At 42.5% G+C, this 17,404-nt stretch overlaps 1 protein-coding gene across 26 annotated transcripts in view; it reads left to right on the forward strand.

Annotated features, from left to right (window-relative positions):
* The window catches only part of PATJ (PATJ crumbs cell polarity complex component), a 141,018-nt gene that overhangs the window by 84,837 nt on the left and 38,777 nt on the right, over nt 1–17,404 (forward strand). For all 26 annotated transcript variants that reach the window (XM_086901795.1, XM_086901804.1, XM_086901791.1 and 23 more), the window contains 3 exons: nt 882–1,078; nt 7,911–8,002; nt 15,405–15,477. In XM_086901795.1, the coding sequence (XP_086757921.1) occupies nt 882–1,078; nt 7,911–8,002; nt 15,405–15,477 (362 nt within the window). The remainder of the gene's footprint in view (nt 1–881; nt 1,079–7,910; nt 8,003–15,404; nt 15,478–17,404) is intronic.

Here is a 17,404-nt window from a genome sequence, read left to right on the forward strand (position 1 = left end):
TTGGGCTCTGTACTAAAGGTGACACACAGCCACAGGGATATACTTTGACTTGCTTTTTCAAATGTGTGGCCCAGCTGAAGGGTGCAGGTGGTGGTTGAAACTGGCTTTAAAATCTGAAAAGGGAAAGCAGACAGGAAAGAACTGCCCTCCCCAGCAATGGTGATAGATGCTTGTATGCCAGTGCTGAAAAGACACTCAGATTAACCTGTCAGCACCCCCAGCCCCGCTGTGTGCTCTGAATAACTTCGTGAATACATCCAGCTCTGTCACAGAACGCTTGAAATGCAGCTGAAAGACAAATAACTACCTTAATATCAGGTGAGGCTGCATTTAAAAATGCAATCACTCATCTCCATTGTCACTGACATCTGCTCTGCGTAATCAGCCCGTCGGGTTCAGCAGAGCGCGCTGAGAAGATTCCTGAGTCACCAGGAAGGAGCAGAAGGTTTTGCTGTGAGATGTGAGCTTGCAGTCATGTCTGAGCCCTTAAGTGCTTCGGTTTCCCCGCCGTGGTTAATTAACCAGCTCGAACTTTACGAGAGTTTCCTGAATTTGATAGGTTTTGTAAGGTAAAGGTGCCTCTGGAATTTCCATGTTTACCTTCCTTTCAGAAAAGTTTTGGTTTGGAACCAGGCTGTTGTACAAATAATTAAAATAGTGTGGGTTTAAAGTGAACAGCGTTTGCAGCTGATGCTGCATTTTGCTGTGTGACTGATACACACAGAGCAAATGGTATTTTAGAATCTTTGCTGAAAAGACCTCTGTTACAAACACTTATTTGCAGAGAAGCCATAAATTTCTGGCATATTTGTGTGTGTTGTTGAACATCTGCACGTAACTCACTTTATGTTCTAACTCCCTTTATGTTTTGACCTCCCCAGAAAAAATCAGGCAGAGATATGCAGATCTCCCAGGAGAATTGCACATCATTGAGCTGGAGAAAGACAAGAATGGGCTGGGGCTCAGCCTGGCTGGCAACAAGGACCGCTCCAGGATGAGCATCTTCGTGGTTGGGATCAATCCCGACGGCCCCGCGGGACGGGACGGGCGGATGCACATCGGGGATGAACTCCTGGAGGTAAAATTGTTTCCTGGATGCACTTTAGGGATGAAATCCTCCAGGTAATTGTTCCCTTTAGCGTGTGCAGGGAGGGAGAAGCATCTTGAACCTTTATTTAAAGCCTGCAAGTGGAATGAGGTGGCTGAGCGAGGAGCTGTGCTGATTTATGCCAACTGAGAACTTGGCCTTTGGCAGGTAAATGTGTTTGCAGTGAAACAAAAATCACTGGCCTGTGAAAAGCAATGTCTTGTCAGTGAAGTCTGTGCTCTCAGCATGTTCACAAGCTCTGCGTGGGGAGGGGCTGTTGAAAGGCAGGAAGGGGACACTAAATCAATCCTTGGAGTGCATGTGTGGTTTACAGGGAAATTCACACTTTACGTTAAAAAAAAAAGCCAAAACCCCCTCAACGTTGCCATATGTGTTTTTACAGATGACAGGGATATTCCCCATCCTGAAAATAAATTTCATGCTAGAATCTGTTTTGATCTGTTGCAACTTAAAATACTTAATTTTCTTTAGTTGTGTCTGGCACGAGTTCACCCACAAGGCAAGAGAGCTCGTTAGCAAGTGGAGTATTTTGTCTTCACTTTTTCTCCAGTCTCCTTGCTTCACCTTCAGCCTGAAAACACAGCTTTTCCTTCACTTCATCTGGGTTTTTGGGCTGTTGCAAAATGACATTTTGCTGCAGTACCTGCAGTGATTCCCCACATCGTGATTGCTTCAGTGGTTTAAAAAAAATCACCCATCCCTGGGGATCTTCCCCTTGGAGAGAAACTCTCTCTGAGGAGCAGGGATTTGCTGACCTGCTGCTCTCCGTGGGTGGTGATGCTTTGATCTTTCAGCAACCCTCTGTGCAATCAGAAAACCACCTATTTTTTTCACATTTCTTGACTCGAGAAAGAGCAGTTTGACTGCCTGGGGGAACCCTGGGAATAGTCAGAATTGTCCAAGCATTTGTCATTGTCTAACAGTTCTGTAATTAAGGGGTTTCAATACACACAGTACAAGGAAGACAGTTTTTTTAGCTATAAAAGCACCATCATCTGAAGTTGATTTCATTTTAAGTGTGAGAAAAGATATGAAAGTCTGGACCATAATGGAGTAGGGTAGGAAAATTGCCTTCTCCTTCAGAATTATGTTTTTCCTATCCCTGACACTGAATTCTAATGTTAAGAAAAGGGAAAATTGTTAAATTTTGGGTGTGTTGAAAGAACTCATGGCACTGTTTTCCTCTGCATATCATAGGTAGTTCCTGGTAGAGCAGAGAATCTAAAGTTAAGTGCTTGAAAGAGGCACAATCTGGGATTAATCACACTTACCTCAAGGCTGGGTTTTGCCTGGATGAGCCACGTTATAAAGAGCATTCCCCAAATGATGGTTTTGCCCTCATTCCTTGTTAAGTTGGAAATAAAATGTTGGGTTTTTTCGCTTCAGTAGAAGGAAAGTGACATTCTCCATTTCAAAAATGCCAAGATTCAAATAAAAATTCAAGGAGACTTTAGTAACTACCTTGTTTATCTTTGCAATCCAATTTAAGATGTGCCACCAGTGAGCAGGAGTACAGTTCCTTATAGAGGAGGATAAATCCAAACATCCTGCATTATGAAGGGATGGGTTGTGCATTAGCCATGTGCAGTGAGATGACAGAACTCATGTCTGGTTCTCACCTGACTGCATGTTTGAACTACATTTACACCTGCATCTTTAATTACACCTCCCTTTTCAATACTGGAACGTCTCAGCAAGAGAAGGGATTCACATTTGGGAAGCCTCTGGCATTTCTGGGCTGTCCTGGGATGCCCCAGTTGGGCAGTCTTGCTCCATTAAAGCTGAGGATGCCACTGCAGGGTGTGCAGATTATTCCCTGTGGCTTTTGATGGAGCTCAGGTTAATGGGATGGCCATTTAGACAGATAGATATTACCTGTTCATTTTTCTTTTGAACTGGAGTTTGATTGGATTCAATTGAAGGATGTGGGATGCTGCCAGACTGCCTCAGCTCCTTATTCATAAAATCTTTTGTTGCTGAACTAATGAAACACCAGCTCACTTTTAGCTTCTGCAAACAGCAGTAGCCTTTTGGGGGCATGATCCTGGCTTGTTTTCACAACCTGACATCGAGGGAAATGCAGCTCACGTAAAAAACCTTCATGTGATTGTTATTTTTTAATACCTCTTCAGTGATCTATTTGGGATGGGTATGTGGCTGGAGAAAACAGCTTTATGAGGGGAGAAGGCCCTTTCATCCTACTTTTATACATGTGGGAAAACTACTTGGGTCAGAGTTTGGTCCCCTGTGCAAAAGAATTTTTTTTTTACAGGACACAAGTTCTGCTTTTCCTTTCTTTCTGCAAGCAGAGGAACCATCTGTGGTGCTCCTGCCTCGCTCTCGTGCTGGTTTAGTGCAGGTGTCTGCACTGCTTCGTGTCTTGTTAGGCTGGGCTCAGTCCTGGGGCTGATTGTGCCCAGCATGGCCCTCAGCAGGTTCACCTGGAGCTGTACCTGTGCCTCCAGTCCTGCTGCTCCTCAGCTCTGCATGGGCCTGTCCTGTCAGGAGCTTCTGTTCACACTGAACAACCCACCCTGCTATTACCATTATCATCATCATCATTATTATTATTATTATCATCTCCCCATGAGAGAGACAACTGAGCTCTATTAATAAGCCAGGCTGTTCAGAGCCCTCTAATGCTGAATTACTGATGTTGGGGTGTTCTGCCATCTCTTGCTGGAGATGGGGCAGGATAAGAAGCTGCTCATTTGGATGTCGAGTTCTTCAGCTGATTTAAACTGGCTTTAAGATCTGAAAAGGGAAAACAGACAGGGAAGAACTTCCCTCCCCAGCAATGGTGATAGATGTTTTTTGGAATGAGATGAGTTTTAAGGTCCTTTCCCACCCAGCCCTTTCTGTGTTTTATTCTGTGAAGCCACAGCACCTCTTGAAAGAGTAAAAACCAGTGTTCAGAGTCAAAAATTGCTGTAAAAGTTTGCCTGCTGTCCATTCTGGACTGTTGCCTGAGAGACAATTATTACATTTTATTTCTTTATGCCATTTTTGTCATAGCTCAAAGCCAGAGAGCTTTTGTGCTAAATGCATTTTTATTGCTATTTTATTTTAAGGTGCTTAGATAAATAGAAGTTATGCTGTAATAATATAATAGATACAGCAGTATTTTGCCCAAGTAAATGAGCTCCCCAGCCAAACTCACAATGCCATTTCTGTTCTAAAATGTGGGGGAATTGGCATTTAATTCTCAGTTTATTTGTTGTGGAATCACAGAACAGAATCACAGAACTGTTTGGATTGGGAGGGACCTTAAAGTTCATCTCATTCCCTGAGCAGGGACACCTTCCACTATCCCAGGCTGCTCCAAACCCAGTCCAGCCTGGCCTTGGGCACTTCCAGGGATGGGGCAGCCCCAGCTGCTCTGTCCAAACTGCTCCAGTGTCCTTTTGTTCTTCTCAGAAGAGGCTGCAGATCCTTTCTCCGTCTGCTTTGCCTGCAGGTTTTTGGGGTGGTGATTTTCAAGCTGGCAGCAGGTAAAGCTGGGAGGGGGAGGTTGCTGGGCAGGAGGGCACAGGCAATCTGTGGCTTCCCAATGTCCTTTCTCCACACTCCCCAGGTGGGGAACCACAGGGATCAGCTGCCAGCTCAGAGCAGGATATTTTCTGTCCTTACGGATTTTATGGTCTGTTGATCACTTTAGGTGATGCACATGTTTGAACATGTGCCCAGCAAGAAATTTGGTGAGGAGAGGGAAATTCACGTTCTAATTAGTTTTTCTCTCCAATTTTTTTTCCTCGTGCTTTTGTTGTTTGGGAGCTTGGTGTACTTTATGGGGTTTCAGTATATAAAATTTGACTGATAAAAAAAGGTTTTGAAACTTTCCCCATTGTTTTAGAGAGTCTGGTTATATCCTGAAATGTTACAATTCCTGTGGTAAGGAGCCCAGTGCATTGTACAAAGAAATAATTATTACAGAAAGCTAAGCTAGTATTTTTACTAGCTTTGGGGTATCATTTAACTTGATTTTCATAAAAATCAGATGATACTAATTTTATGGATTTCCATTAGTGCCACGTAGTAAAAACAGTGTGGGTTGGGTTTTTTTTTTAATATCCATATCTAATGTTTCTCTTCTGCAAATTAAAGTTTGAGAAGCAAACAATCCCAGAGATTTTTTCCCTCTGAACTCGAGAGCTCGGATTTCAGTGAGTTTGTACTTTCTGCTACTTCAGTGCATGAAACTGTAAACCAAAATTCTTGTAGGTGAAGGCAACAGTACATTTGGGATCTGTGATTAAATCTGCCATAAGGCAATGTGTGATTACACTAAAGGCTGAACTTGTGTGCTGACCTGACCTCATACCTGCAGCAAGTTTTTATCTTTCTCTGAGCTCTGCTGACTTCCCAAGGAATTACAGAAAGAAACGTTTAAAGAAGAGTTGAGGTTGATTTAGATCAGTTTATTTCTTTTGCTTAGTCCAGGCTTTGTTTTTCTTTTCTAATCTCTAATGCAAAAAGTAAAGCACAGATTTATAGGTTTTGACTCCCAAAGTACTATTTGGTTAATCTGATGTGTTACTTTATTTAATTTGAAAGATTTAAAGTGGTGTTTCTTCTGAAATCCTAGATGCTCTCTGTTTTGTTTTATTTAAGTAGGCTTTGGTGTTTTGCTCATCTCTCTGGTATCTGCAGCTAATGGAACATTAATCTATTTTTCAAAATAAAGTGTACTCAAAAAAGAAAAAGAAAAAAGAAAAAAAATGAATGCTGTGTGTAATAACTCTGTAGGACAGTCCAAAACCTTGTGGAGATATATTACTTTGATTATGCTTTCATTTTGGAGTAATTAAATAATTATAACTTAGAGACCCAGCTCACAGCTAATTAAATTTTGGACTATTTGATACATGTAGTGAATAGGATTAATTTAGCCAGAGTAAAGACCATAAATTTTAATCTAAGAAGTCAGCTGTTTAGGAAAATTGATGGTAATTTAACTAAATCCAAACAATTTGTAAAGCATACAGTATTCCCAGTGAACAATTTATTCTCAAACTTAGAGAAATTAAGTCAACAAATTCACTGAAAATTTCAAGTTGAGCCTGAAGCCAGAATGCAGCTGAGCATTCATTCATTTTTGCTACTGGATTTTTAAATTGATGTTTGATTAATGAAGTTTCTCACCCTGCCTTTTCCACCATGGCAGTTGCAGACAGAACCTTATGTTAACTCTTTGGGAATGGTGATATTATTTCCTTTTTGACCTTTCTTGGGTCTCTCTTTGTACAATAAAAGTCTTGGTAGGTAAGAGTTTTGCACTTCAATCCCAATCAGTAATCAGGTGTTAGGGGGATTATTCTTGTCCTTGCATTGTCCTTATTTAACTGATGAACTTGCATCATGTTTTGACCCACTGAAAATAAGATTTGTGAATATTCCTAATGTGTCTGACTAGCCCATATCACACCAGGAGAGTGGGAGACTTTGCCTAATACTTCTTGAATGAAAAAAAAAAATCCTTCTAAGATCACAAACCTAGAATCCAATACAAACATCTGCAGTAACAAAAATTCCTTCTGTAATCACGACTAAATTGTTCCTGGGCTCCGTTGTCATTATTGTTTTAAGCAGCATTGGTATATCAAATGTGAATGTAAATATTATGTTGTAAATTTAGAGTGGGAGGAAAAAACTGCAGTATTGAGGCATAGGATTGTTTAGGTTGGAAAAGTCCTTTAGGACACAGAGTCCAACTGTTCCCCCAGCACTGCCAAGGCTGCCACTGCCCCATGTCCCCAAGTGCCACATCCACAGGGCTTTTAAATCCCTCCAGGGATGGGGACTCCACCACTGCCCTGAGCAGCTCTGCCAGGGCTGGACAACCCTTTCCATGGAGAAATTTTTCCTCTTCTCAATCTACATCTCCTCTGGTGTACCTTGGGGCTGTTCCCTCTCCTCCTGTCCCTGTCCCCTGGGAGCAGAGCCCGACCCCCCCGGCTGTCCCCTCCTGTCAGGGAGTTGTGCAGAGCCACAAGGGCCCCCTGAGCCTCCTTTTCTCCAGGCTGAGCCCCTTTCCCAGCTCCCTCAGCCCCTCCTGGGGCTCCAGACCCTTCCCCTGGACACACTCCAGCCCCTCCATGTCCCTCTTTGACTGGGGATTCCAAACCTGGGCCCAGGACTGGAGGTGCCTCAGCAGTGCCCATCACAGGGGTTGGTCACTGCCCTGCTGCTGTGGCCACACCATTGCTGACCAGTCCAGTGCCATGGCCCTGCTGCCCACCTGGCTCATGTCCTGGCCAGGCTGTTTTCCCCTGAAAGCTGCAGCATTTCCTTGTGTGTCTGCTGCTGTCCTCAGGTGTAGATCCATCACAGCAGAAGTGATGCAGCATCACGTCCTTAAATTGTCCTTCATCTCCCTGACTCCCACTCCTGCTTCCTCCAGCAGAACTGAGGAGTCAGCACAGTCTTAGCAGCCAGTTTTCCTAAATGGCCAGAGCCTGCAGGCAAAGTGCAGGAATGTCTGTCTAAACATCTGTGCTCTTGTCACATCTCTATGATCCTCCTCAGATCAAGTTGTTTTCCAAAAATCTGGGAATAATCCTTAAAACCCATTCAAGGGATCTCTGGGGGGAAAAAAAAATAAAAATATTTCTCTCGTTTGTGGTTTACTAATAACAGTAAATTAGCTCTGCACTGGTTCCTGTTTTATATAGATCAAGATTTGGAGACCACATTTTCTTTGAGTCTTATCTCCTTATCCCACAGTAAACTTGGAAGTCTCGGTGGTATAAATTAGAACAAGGTGTACTCCTCCACTTACATGAAAATCATTTTCTTTTAACAGATAAACAATCAGATATTGTATGGAAGAAGCCACCAGAATGCTTCTGCAATCATTAAAACTGCCCCATCAAAGGTCAAGCTGGTTTTCATACGGTAAGAACTGTTCTCATCAAAACTTTTGTTGCACTTTAGCCTATTCCATGACATATTTACATATTTAGCCTGCTTTGCACATGCTGAACTTTCTCAGTCCTCTTTGAAGTGAATAAGCCTTTTCCCTGACTATTCTTCTTGGAACAGTTGAAGAGTTCTCCATAATAATGTAAAAGAAAATTAAAGTCATGGAAATGAATGCTTATTTTAGGGGTGCCTGCTGAAAAGTTGAGTTGTTCCTCTTGGGATTTGGAGCTGCTTCTCCCACAATTTCCTTTGGGATGGTTCAGCACAGGGTTGGAGAGGGCAGCTTGTTCATCCAGCCAGGAGGGAGTGGGAATGGTGCAGAGGCTTGGGATTGCTGGGAGAGAGCACATGGAGCACAGGCTGGGTGGAAATCTGAAGGATACCTTTGTGTGGGCATCAAAAGAGGATTTTGAAAGTGAGCAAGGGCTTGTTTGTACAGAGGGGGAGGCCTGACTTTGCCAAGGAGCCCTGGGATGGATTGTGTGGGAGGGAATATGCTAAAACATCCTTTCATCTGCATAAAAATTACATGTGGGCATTTTTCTCTTGCTCCAAGCATGAAAATTTTTCCTCTTTGTACATGAATTAAAGACACCTGCGTGCATTCCCTCAGTAGTTCAGGAATTGTTGCTCTTCTGACCCTGGGCAGGAGGTCTGGGAAGAAGCTGCCTCTTTCCCAGGGCTCATACATGCTTTAACAGGCTGGAATTTCAGAGATGTGTATTTCTGAATAAATTCCAGCTGTGACTTCTGTTGGGCACTTACCCCCATGCCACTTTATGAGATGGTCTTCCCACCAACACATACATCATACTTGATATTGTTTTATATTCCTGGCTCATCCACAGCCTCCCTGTGAACAATGTAATAATCTGTGGGTGAATGCATATAAATGTGTACATTTACTGCCACGGCTCTGCCTGTTGCAGCGTGCCCAGAAATGATGGAAGAGCAGCATTAGCACCGTGAGGAATGAGTTGCTATCCTTGGCACCTCAGAGGATCTGGAGGAGATTAATGCTCTTGCCTGCAGCTCCCGTGTTCCTTTCCACAGTCATTGAAAATTAAACGTCACGTCCCACAGCTCACTCACCATTATTTAATTGCCTGTGGAAAAAGTGTCTGGTTGGAGGTTCCAGAGGCAAAACCACAACTTGTGGAAGGCCAGGCCAAGAGTGGGGGCTCCTTGCAGGCTGCCCTGGTGCTCCAAGCAGAGCTCCAGGGAATGGGCCCTGTCAGATCCACTTCCCATGGACTGGAGATCCTTGGGGTGTGTTTTGTATTTGTGACACAAAGGCCATGTAGGTTCTCAGCTAAGATTCTCCTTTTTGGATTGTGAGTTTCAAGGCAAAAATTTATTTCAAATATTCAAGAGATCCTAGAAATAGATACTGGAAATATCATTGGGTGATTCTTGTTACCATCTCAAAAGTATATAAAAAAAAAAAAAATCCAATTTCTACTTTTAAATGTTGCTGCTGAGGTTTTAAACTTCCATCTTCCCAAGAGCACAATGTCTTGTCACTGCTCTTGGCCTTACACTGACAGCTGATGGGTTTGTTTGTTCCAGGCAGCCACTGGAAAAGCAATAAAAGGGAATTCTCCCACTGAGAGAATGTCCTTAGTAACTGGAGTACTGCTCCAAACCTGGGGAGAAAACTAATGCCCCTTGTTTTTTGATGTGTGGTCGAGTTGTAGCAGAGACAAATTAGTCTTGTCTCTCTTGAAGGTGGGTTTTAGGGAGAAACAAGAATTAGTTGGTCTTTTAGTGCAAACTGTGTTGCATGAGCCCAGTCTGTCTTGGTGCTTCCCTCAGACCACAAACCCAGTGGATGCTGCTGAGTGAAAACACGAGCTGTGGCCTTTTTGTGCCTCTGGATGTGTTGTGGCTGTGTTACACCACAGCTCACCAGAGCACAATGCCATGGAGTGCAGGAATTGTGAGGAAAATTAATTTGGTCTTCATGTTCATAAAAAATACGAATATTCTCATTTCACCAGTGAAAAATCTGATTATAATTTTCCAGAAACACATCAATCCACAGCCTGAAAAGGTCCTGACTGAGCTGATTCAGGGCACAAAAGCCAAACTGGTGGGGTTTTTGGGCTATTCCAAGTGCCCTCTCTGATACCCTGAGGCCTTTTTTCCCTGAGATGCAGGATGCTGAGTGATAAGCGTGCTGCTTTCCACTTGGAAGCAGGAAACAGCATCCAGGTTTTCCCATTCCTAGTGTTTTGGTTCATGTGCAGGGCAGGGGGATGTTTCCATAAACTCCTTAATCAGTTGTGAAAGAAGCCCAGAAATTCCTGGGCACAGAAAAGCCTTTCTGTGAGAGCTGTAATAACCATCATTAAATAACTTCAGAGAATCATAGAATGGTTTGGGTTGGAAGGGACCTTAAAGATTATCCAGGTCCAACCCCAAATTTATTTCTTTTTCTAGACAAAGATAAAGGATAAAAGGTACACTCAGCCTTTTTGACTTTTTGCTGAAATCCTGACTTTACACCATGTGTGCTATAAAATTCTATTCACACTTTTTTACACCCAGGTAGTGTTACAATTGCATTCCCACCCTTTCCTGGAAGTTTTGCTGATGAGACACAGCTCAGTAGCTGTTGTGAGAATCACAGACACCCCCTTATGTTTGAAGGCTTCTCACTCTGCTTTATGAGCAACTTTTCCTCAATTAAGTTGACGAAGATCATTTAAAACAGTTGATTTTGGCCAGATTCCAAAATAGAGGTCTTAACACAGCCCTGTTTCCCAGTGGTCTCATTAATTACTTGAGCTTCTAAGAGCATCTAGAAGATTTGCAGCTATAGTGTCAGTTTCCTTCTTGCAGGGGCAATAAGGGATGTAATGTCTTAGTTCCCTTTTGAAATTCCTGCTCTGATTCTCCAACAGGAATTAGCCAGGTAATAATATGGGAAAGGGACTTGCTTCTTTTAGGAATGTCTGTGCCCCAGTTCCCAAAACAGGATGTGTTTCTTCTACCCATTGTGGGTTTTGTTCATGTGTTGTAAGTCCATCCCTTCAACATGCACAATGAAAAAATGTAATTAGGTTTTACATCTGGAGTAGGAAATCCAGTTTACATCAGAATGCTCTTTTACAGTGAGAATTTTATGATTCAGCAAATTCAGTGTTTTTTCCATGCTCAATTAACTGCCTTTAATCTGGTTTGGTGCTTCAGTGTTGGTATAATAGCAGATCAAATACAGCTGAATGCTTGAATCAAAGTGAATTCCACTGATTTCAAACCATCCTCCCATTGTGTTCAGTCCTGTGAGTCACTCTTTGGTCTACCTTTATCCCTCAAAAGAAAATTGCCTTGTGCTGTGATGAACCATGAGAAATGCTTTAACAGTGAGGGATTTTTCTGGGTTTAAATACCATCTGTTATCTGTCCTGAGCCCTCCCAGTCTGCAGCCACTGCTCTGATATTATTGCTTCCTGCTGCTGGGATTGTGAAGCCCACAAATCTGTCACCAAACCCCTCCTTCCATTTCCAGGTGTAATCTCCTCTCATTTATGGTGATGTGCAGAGGAGAGAGATCCTTCTACTCCAAGGACTGGGGAGTGTCTGGGTTGTTCAACACTCTCCATTGCTGTGGCTTTGACTCTTTCAGAGCCTCTAGAAGTGACATCTTATGTTTAGTGCCACTCTCAAATTACTGCCGTGCTTTAGAAATTATTTTTACATTTGTTCAAACCTACATAATTGGCCATATTTTAAGAGTATAAACTCCTGTTTTTACTTGCTTTGATTGCTGAGGTTCTTTCATGTGGGAAAGCTTTAAAAATAAGCCCTTGCCAGGCCCTGTGTGTGTGCAAGTTTGAACTTTTCCTGTTTTCTCCAGAGCTGTTTCCTCCTCTCTGTCATACACATGTGGGAACAGGCGCACGGTTCAGGAAGTTCAGTAATTTGGGCTCCTTCAAAACCTTTGATGACCTAAGCTGCAACTTATATGAACATTAGTGGTTCATTTAAAATACCTGTGTGCCTGTGGCTCCCATGTAATTGGGAGTGGATGGAGAGGAAGTGCAGAGCAAGACTGTTCTTGCTGTTGTGGGAGAGATTTTTCAGGAAGATGCACAACACAAAGGTCCTGCCTTGCCCCAGCTCAGTGTGCAGCTTTCCTGCAGCTCCTCTTTTCCTCAGGATCTTCTAGAGGCAAGACAAAGCTGAGAAAATACAAGATCCTGATTTTTATTTTATTTTAATTTAACAAGCAGGATGTGGGCAATATAAGCTTTCTATAATCTCCAAGGCTTTATGTCCTGGTGTCACCTTACAGAGGAAACATTTATTCCCTTGTTCCACAGCTCTGTTCTATCTAAGATTTTGTGTCACTTGATACAAGCTATTGGGTTTTTCTTCTGATTCCTGATGTATTCCCACAAAAAGCATCCACAGCCCCTTGCAAAGCTGCTGTCAAATGCTCTCTCAGTGTTGGTGGGCTGTGTGGCTGCAGATATTTTGTCAGGAGCTTCTTCTCCCTTGGTTTAGACATCCAGGGGACATCTGGACATCTGTGATGAGTCAGAAGTTGTCAGGAGCCCCCAGAGAGCAATCCAGTGTGTCCTGTGATGAATTAAATCATTTAGGTGCTGGGGTTGCCCCTCTGAGTTGGTCTGGTTTGGGATTTCTCTTGGGTTTGCCTTCCAGCACCCAACTTCAGCTTCCCTTCAGGCTTCCTTCCTGCAGCATGGAATGGGGGTTCCCTTCGCATTTATATTGGCATGTGGCTCTCTTTAGGCTTCTGTTGTACCGAGTTTTTGTGGTATTTAAGTCAGTAATAAATGTATTTGCCTTTGCTTAAGCTGCAAAGGTGCAGATGGAGGAAAACATCAGAAGTTTTATTTTTTGGTGAGACAGGATGGGGAATGTGCAGGGGTCCTGTTTAGACTAGAAAGAAGTAAAATGTTACAAAGAATGAAGACTTTACCTTGTGTGAAGGTTTAGACACCTTAACCCCAAGCATTATTGAGCACCAGTAACTGGGAACAGCTTTTTTGGAGGTGGTTCAGGAGCAACTATTGGCAAATATGTTGAATGCTCGTCTGCAGTCACTGTAATTTGAATATGATGTTCAGACTTCTAAGCTGTCTGCCCCTGCATCAAAAGAAAATGATTGCTCCTTTTAGCCATAAATAAATTCATGTTTTAGTTGAGGACACTTGTGGAAGTGGAGAGCAGAAAACAGCAATTTATTATTAGATCTGTCACTTTAAAATATATTCCCGCTTTGATTCGGCTTTGAAGCATTCTCCTTTGAAGCAGCATTAAAGTATTTAAATATGTACGAGTCCTAGCAGGGGGAGATTACAAGTTGTGACACTGCATAACCTTGGGGTTTTTTGTATTTTTGCCTTTTTTTCTTTTTTTTTTTCCCCTGGGGAATTACCATTACTGGTTTTTTATTGTTTGGAATAAAAATGGCCATCCACTTAAAGCTGCATAAAGATTTTTTTTTCCCCACTGATGGAAAAAAATAAAAAGGTGTGTGTGTATGTATGTATGAAGTGAAAACTAGTTTGGGTAATTAATTACACCCCAGTTTGCCATGAAGCTTCTGTCTAGCAATTTTTAGAGTATTTCTTACAAAAGTTTATATATATATATATATTCCTCTTTATTTCCATGTTTCCTCCTAATTGCACAGCATGCAGCCTGCATTGTGAGCTGCAGAGTGGGGTTGGTTTTCATGCTGATTGTACTTCACATAAACTATTGTCAGGGAAACCTCTGCAGTCCAGGAAAAATCACAAAATCACTGGGCCTCTCCTGTGCTGATTTATTCCTGTAGGTTAGAAAAGCACCAACCATAATGAGATTGATGTCTCACGAAGATAAGAGCAGGGAAAATGTCCTTGCCCAGCATGCCCTGTGGGGTAAAACGCACTTGGAAATTGTGGAATGCTGATGAAATTCATGGGTTTGGTTCTGTGCCTGTCCTGGCCCCACGTCTCCAACCACGAGCCCGCTCCCAGCCCGGGTTCTCACTCTTGCAAGGCTCTGAGCAGGGCCAGGAGGAGAGGCTGGGAGCCAGGACAGCTCTGAGCAGCACCCAGCCAGCTCCTTTGAATTGTGTGGCTGTGTGGTTGAAGATAAGTAAATGAATTCACCAACCTTTGCCTGCAGGATTTATCATTTCAAATGCCTGTGACTCCCATTCTGTGCTGGGAGCTGTTGATTCACAGTGTTATTTCTCAGTGATCAGAACATGTTAGCTCCATGTGTTTTAACCCTCCAGGGGGGAAAATGAGACTATTTTCTTTCAGGCACTTCCATAAAATGTGTTTAAAACATATAATAGTCTAATAGTTTATTCCAGAAATTAAAGAGGAAAGAATTCTGCTCATGTCACAGCAACATGAAATGGAGTAAAGAAGACCAGAAATCAAACGTGGAAGAGCCATGAAAAGTCACTTCCTTTCATCTAAGAACTGTACCTGGGAAGCAGCAGCATCACTGATTCAGGCTGGAGCAGCCTGGGACAGTGGGAGCTGTCCCTGCCATGGCAGGGGAGGCACTGGGTGGGCTTTAAGGTCCCTCCCAACCCAAACCACTCTGTGACTCTGTCATGATTTGCCTTAAATGATATCACTGAAGTCATCTGTTACCTGGTTTTGTTTTATAGAGACCAAAAAAAATGCAGAGCTAATTCCAGAAAATAAATCAGTTTAAATGGCAGTTGAGGAAAAACATCAGCAAGGCAGAATGCTGTTAAATAAAAATAAAAAAGTAATCTGATGTCAACTTCAGGGGTGTTTTAAAGAGAGAGAGAAAGATGCCGTAGATCATAAGCATTTGGAAAAATAATTCACTTTTTATGCAGGGAGAATCAGTGTTTATCACCTCTTCTCCCTGCATTTTATAAAATCTCTTCCAAGTTTTTACACTGAATCTTATAAAAGACCACAGCAAAAATGAACAAAAAAGAAAAATCAATCTGTGATATTAGAGCAGGTATTGTATTTCAGTAACATGAATTGAAATTATAAATAAGCAGTTTACAGATGTAGAGATGATTGAAAGAGGCCAACTTGTGTGTGAGTGTGAGCACATCTGTGGATGTGTAGAGACCATAAACTCCAACTGCATCCTCTGACAATCCACACAAAATGAGATTTCCAAAGGACATGATGTCAGTGTGTCCCAGATGAGCCTCCTCTGGTCCCATGGAGGGATGTGATCTGCTGGGGAGCAAGGAACCAGAGCAAAAATGAGGTGATTTTCTAAGCTCTGACTCTGGTAAGAAACAGTTGTCATGCTAGGGAGGGCATTTTGTTAATGAGCAGAACCAACTCAAAGGAGAAGTTTGTCCACCCTGGCTTGGTGTGTAACGTGTTGTTGATGTGTTGTACAGAAGTGAAGATGCAGTCAACCAGATGGCTGTCACTCCCTTCCCACTGCCTTCAGGCTCCCACTCTGCTATTGAGGTAAGGTTTGTGGGATGTTGTTTTTAATTAGAGACTGCTAAATTGGATAGATTAATCATAATTAGCAGCTCATGATAAGTTCGAGCACCTTGTCTAATTAAACCCAGGATTATAAAATGCATTGGGTAGAGACTTGGCCTAATAGGCTTATTTTGCCCTGTCTCTTTTTTATTGATCTGGTTGTTACTGACAGACCTGCATGCCATTAACAGCAGGTATTAAACAGGCTACTGCTGCACAGGAGGAAGAGAAGGCTCCAAATTAAAACCTTGCCACCTCCTGTCCTGCTCCTTTTTCAGCTGGAGTAGTTGTGGCGAGGCAGTTTTGCCTGGAATAATCTTCCAAAGCAAAAACAGTCACAGTGTGGTGATGTTGCCAGTGTTTTTTGTGATTCTTGTTGCTCCCTCAGCCCCAGACTGATTCCTCCCCTGTGCTGCAGGAATCCCTGCAGTCACCACGCTCGTTATCATTTTGACATCTCAATATGGTGTAACTAAATTTTCTAGATAAACTACACGGTTAGCCTCGCTGCTGCTTTTTAATTCCATTTCTATCTGAGCTAATAAAGCAAAAGATGTTTTGTAATTCAATTGGGGTTTGGTCTTGCCTCGATAAATTCACGTGCATTGAACTCCTGGTATTTCCATGAGTGTGGCTGGGATCCCTCAGCACGGGGCCACGGGAGGTAGCACTGGATGCAGCTCCAGTTTGCACTCCTGCTGTTGTTTTCCAGATGATGTTACCACTGATGGCTGCTCCTTGCAGGCCTGGAGCTGTACAGAGCAAGAACTGCTCATGTTTTATTTGGGTCTGAGTCATTTTTGGACAGTGCTTTGGCTTTTCCTTCTCTCCTCCTCACCAGCAGTGTGTCCCAGGTGCAGCTGGTGCTTTATAAATTACATTTCACAGAGTTCATTTTGATTCTGTTGACTCTTTAATACCTGCATTTGTTCCCAGCTTTGTTTAATATTTGTTCCTTCAGGATGAATCACAAAGCTTTGTTTAGGCACATTCTGTATTGTGGTCAAATGGCTGTAATTAGACTCTACCAAAGTGTGTCTTTGCCTTTAGAGGTAGATGCTTGTGGGTTGAGTTTCATGCATTAATGGCAAATTCTTACTATTTACATTGTTTGTTTTATAAGTAAATGCAAGTTTTTACTTCTAGCTGGTATCTTATTTTTATATAAAATCAACATAACCAAATATAGTGATTTATACAGAAGTTTACATTGCTTTCTTTGGCTGCTCTTCCTCTCTTTAAATAAAGAAAAAAATAGCCTTATATCTTGAAATTATATCTTCAAATATCTTTGAAATACTACATAAATATTTAACATTGTGTATTACATGCACCCTACATGTAACTTGTCAGATCCCATTAAACAGCCTGGCTGGTGGAATGGAATATCAGGGTGCCACAGTTACCACGGATTATTGTGTTAGTTTTCTTCAGCTTATCTCTTGATCCTTATCTCTTTATCTGCAGCTTATCTCTTTATCTTTGTTGCATGAAAAGTGATAAACAGTAAATACTCAGGGTCTTACAGGACAGGATAAGACTGTGTTGTGGTGTGATACTGTGGGCAAGCTCCCAGAAAGAGAGTATATTAAATATTAATTACTGCAAAATATGCTTTTGGAAGTTTCAATCACCAGAAAGCCACAGAATGAGGTATTTTTTTGCAGCTGTGAACAGAGGGGCTTTGTCCACTCAAGTGGTGGTCGAGACATTTGAGTTATTTACTTAAATGTGAAATGTGTAATGAAAGTTCAGGAGTGGTTTTGTTTCTAGTCCAGGGTCCAGAGGAGCCACGGAGCTGCTCCAGGGCTGGAGCCAGGCTGGGAGGGCTGGGAATGTTCAGCTGGAGAAGGGAAAAATCCAGGGAGAGCTCAGAGCTTAAAGGGGCTCCAGGAGAGCTGGAGAG

The sequence above is a fragment of the Cyanistes caeruleus genome, chromosome 9, assembly GCF_971803275.1.
Source record: "Cyanistes caeruleus chromosome 9, bCyaCae1.hap1.1, whole genome shotgun sequence".
Taxonomy (NCBI): Eukaryota; Metazoa; Chordata; class Aves; order Passeriformes; family Paridae; genus Cyanistes; species Cyanistes caeruleus.